Raw genomic sequence first — 2,570 nt, 5'->3', positions numbered from 1 at the left:
GGTCAGCCGGGCGACAATCAGCTCAGGTCGCAAGAGTGACCCAGGCCTAGGTCCGCCGCCTCGCCGACGCTATCGTCGACGCCCTCGTCGACGACCTCGCATCCGCATTATCTTATGTATGATGAGGACGGGGCTGCGGCGGACCAAAAGATGGAAGTGGACGAGCGAGGTGTTATCGAGGCGAGTAGCATGGTGAATCCCGAACAAGTGGTAGCTTGTACCACTGCCGGTGGTATTGGTGTGGGAGTCGGTGTAGGGGGACCGGGTACGGCCACTGGAACTGGTACAGGATTGACTGGTTATTGGCAACACGCGACTACCGCCACCGGCTACTGGCCATCGTTGTTCGACTGTTGGACGACGCCACCGATCGCATCCGGTTCACAGACGCTGTCTTTGCCGCGGGATGACGATTGAGGCCAGTAGAATTTTATCGACTACTCATGCGTTGGCGCTGTCCTGCTTCTCCCAATTTGTCGCGAAATCTCGTTTTGTTTCATTAAATATTGAATGTTTGATTTCAACGAAAATGACTCAGAGATATATCACATTTATATTTCCGCCGAAAAACGCAAAAACGATTTCATTGTAGTTAATTAAAAATATATAATAATGACTTCTTCACATGCCTTTATAAAATTCATAAGTATCGAATGCGAAGTCACTTATTAATTAATACTTGATTGAAATTGAACGATGCGATGCAAATTTCATTACAGCATTAGAAATATTTTATTTGCGAATCTTAAATTTCTCTGACAGCTAATAATCTTCAATTTCGAGATCTTCGTGAAAATTGAGAGTAAAGCAAAAGGGTAAAGAACCAGTGTCTATCATGATAGAAGAATTGACAGAACATACAGTTGAAAATATTTGGTTACGTTGTAAATACAAGTATTATGCGAGTAATCGGCTATGTTGAATGCGATCGGCAAACTACGAGGCTAGTCGGTGAACTCACATATTCCTCAAGACAGATAAAAGTTAATGGAGTACAAATGTTAAACTTCCGCCGCGATGAAAAGTATATTTAATCCCCCTTCCTTATTTTCATTTTAGTATTTTTAATTAAACACGATATATTTATTATTCGAATACGATACTAAATATACATTGCGATGAAGCAACAAAATAGTATAATTACGCTGAAAAAAAAAAACGAGAAGAAGCTTTCTCTAAGAGAATCATATAGCGTAAATTAATGCTAATTACGCTGCATGCTTTAATAATTTTTTTTCATATGTAAAATGTGAGGGACGGGGATTAATTTTTAAGAACAACGGCGCTAACAAAGATCTCTCGCGGATCACGTACTCACTATTTTGTAGATATATGTATAGTAGAACGCCGGCTCTTTATGCCGAGCGTAACTGTATACCAAAAAATTGTTACATTGTAATGACGATAATAACGATTATTCAGCAGAATACTAAAATATTATAGGCTGTAAGTAAGCGGATTGTGCGTTGTACAGTGTATGGAGCAAGGAGCATCCTATCGATTAGGCGTACGTTATAAATCTGAATTAGTATTGTCGAATAATTACTAAAACAATATTCACAGTATCCTCGCGCGGCGCGTGCAATTGGATTTTTCAAGTCCGTCGATTCCTCTTCCTCTTCGTACTCTCATCGTTCCAACGACAGTGTTTAACTTATACGTATATACCCTTGATTGTGTAACTAGAGAGGCGTTAACGTGATCAACGAAAATGTCCTATTTTTATAAGTAGCTTATTATTTGATAGACCACGCGTTGTGAGGCAACAAAACCAAAGTTAAACCCAAAAAATATCACGTATGTATAGTAATTATGCCGCGCGTTGAAGCCACAGAGATAATTGTATAAATTATTACACATAACGGGGGAGTGTGGTGGTGCGTCGGGAGATTTTGACGGGATGAAACGACGACGAGACACGGCGCGAATCGATCGGCTTCGGAAAAGTCGACATGCGAGCGGCCGATCGCTATAAAGCTCGAGGTATAGTCACGTAAGATAGGCGTAAGAAACGACCGCTATTTTGTATGAATCCCAATGTCGTACAAATGTTCGTCGTAATCACATATCCCAGTCCCTGCGGTGAGTGATTCGTAACGTCACGCAGAATGTTCTTCATTCCCGTTTGTCACCTCACTCGCTACGTGTAAACGTTCCTACTGGGCGATATTGAGCGCCGTAAAAGGCCCCGTTTGTAATCTAGTCACAATAAAAACCAATTCTATTCTAAAGCAACGACTCGGAACTATATCCCCTACCCGTGCGAGAGTTCGCCGATAAGATTGCAATTTTTATTTCGTATTAATTTGTTTTACGATCTAGCGGTTTTAAGATCGACCTCTTTTTTATTTAAACTTTACAAAAGCCATTATAGTGAAACAATATCATATTTTGAGACAAGAAATATATACAATGAGAAATATTAATTATAACAAATCTTATCCAAGAAAAACTGTAAGATTTTAAAAATAGACTCCCGTCTTCCAAAGATTAATGAACCTCTAAAAAAGAGGGTACAACTTTTTTTGTGACCGTTCGAAGAACGATCGCTTTATTTCTACATTTTCTTA

The 2,570-nt window shown here is 39.9% G+C and overlaps 1 protein-coding gene across 1 annotated transcript in view; it reads left to right on the top strand.

The window, feature by feature from the left end:
• The window catches only part of Ptx1 (pituitary homeobox homolog Ptx1), a 37,572-nt gene extending 35,361 nt beyond the window's left edge, over positions 1–2,211 (top strand). Inside the window, exon 5 of the mRNA XM_018506539.1 lies at positions 51–2,211. Coding sequence (XP_018362041.1) covers positions 51–417 — 367 coding nt within the window. The 3' untranslated portion in view covers positions 418–2,211. The remainder of the gene's footprint in view (positions 1–50) is intronic.
• Positions 2,212–2,570: the final 359 nt, after the last annotated feature.

The sequence above is a fragment of the Trachymyrmex cornetzi genome, unplaced genomic scaffold, assembly GCF_001594075.2.
Source record: "Trachymyrmex cornetzi isolate Tcor2-1 unplaced genomic scaffold, Tcor1.1 scaffold225, whole genome shotgun sequence".
Classification (NCBI taxonomy): Eukaryota; Metazoa; Arthropoda; class Insecta; order Hymenoptera; family Formicidae; genus Trachymyrmex; species Trachymyrmex cornetzi.
This window is presented reverse-complemented; position numbering and strand designations above follow the sequence as displayed.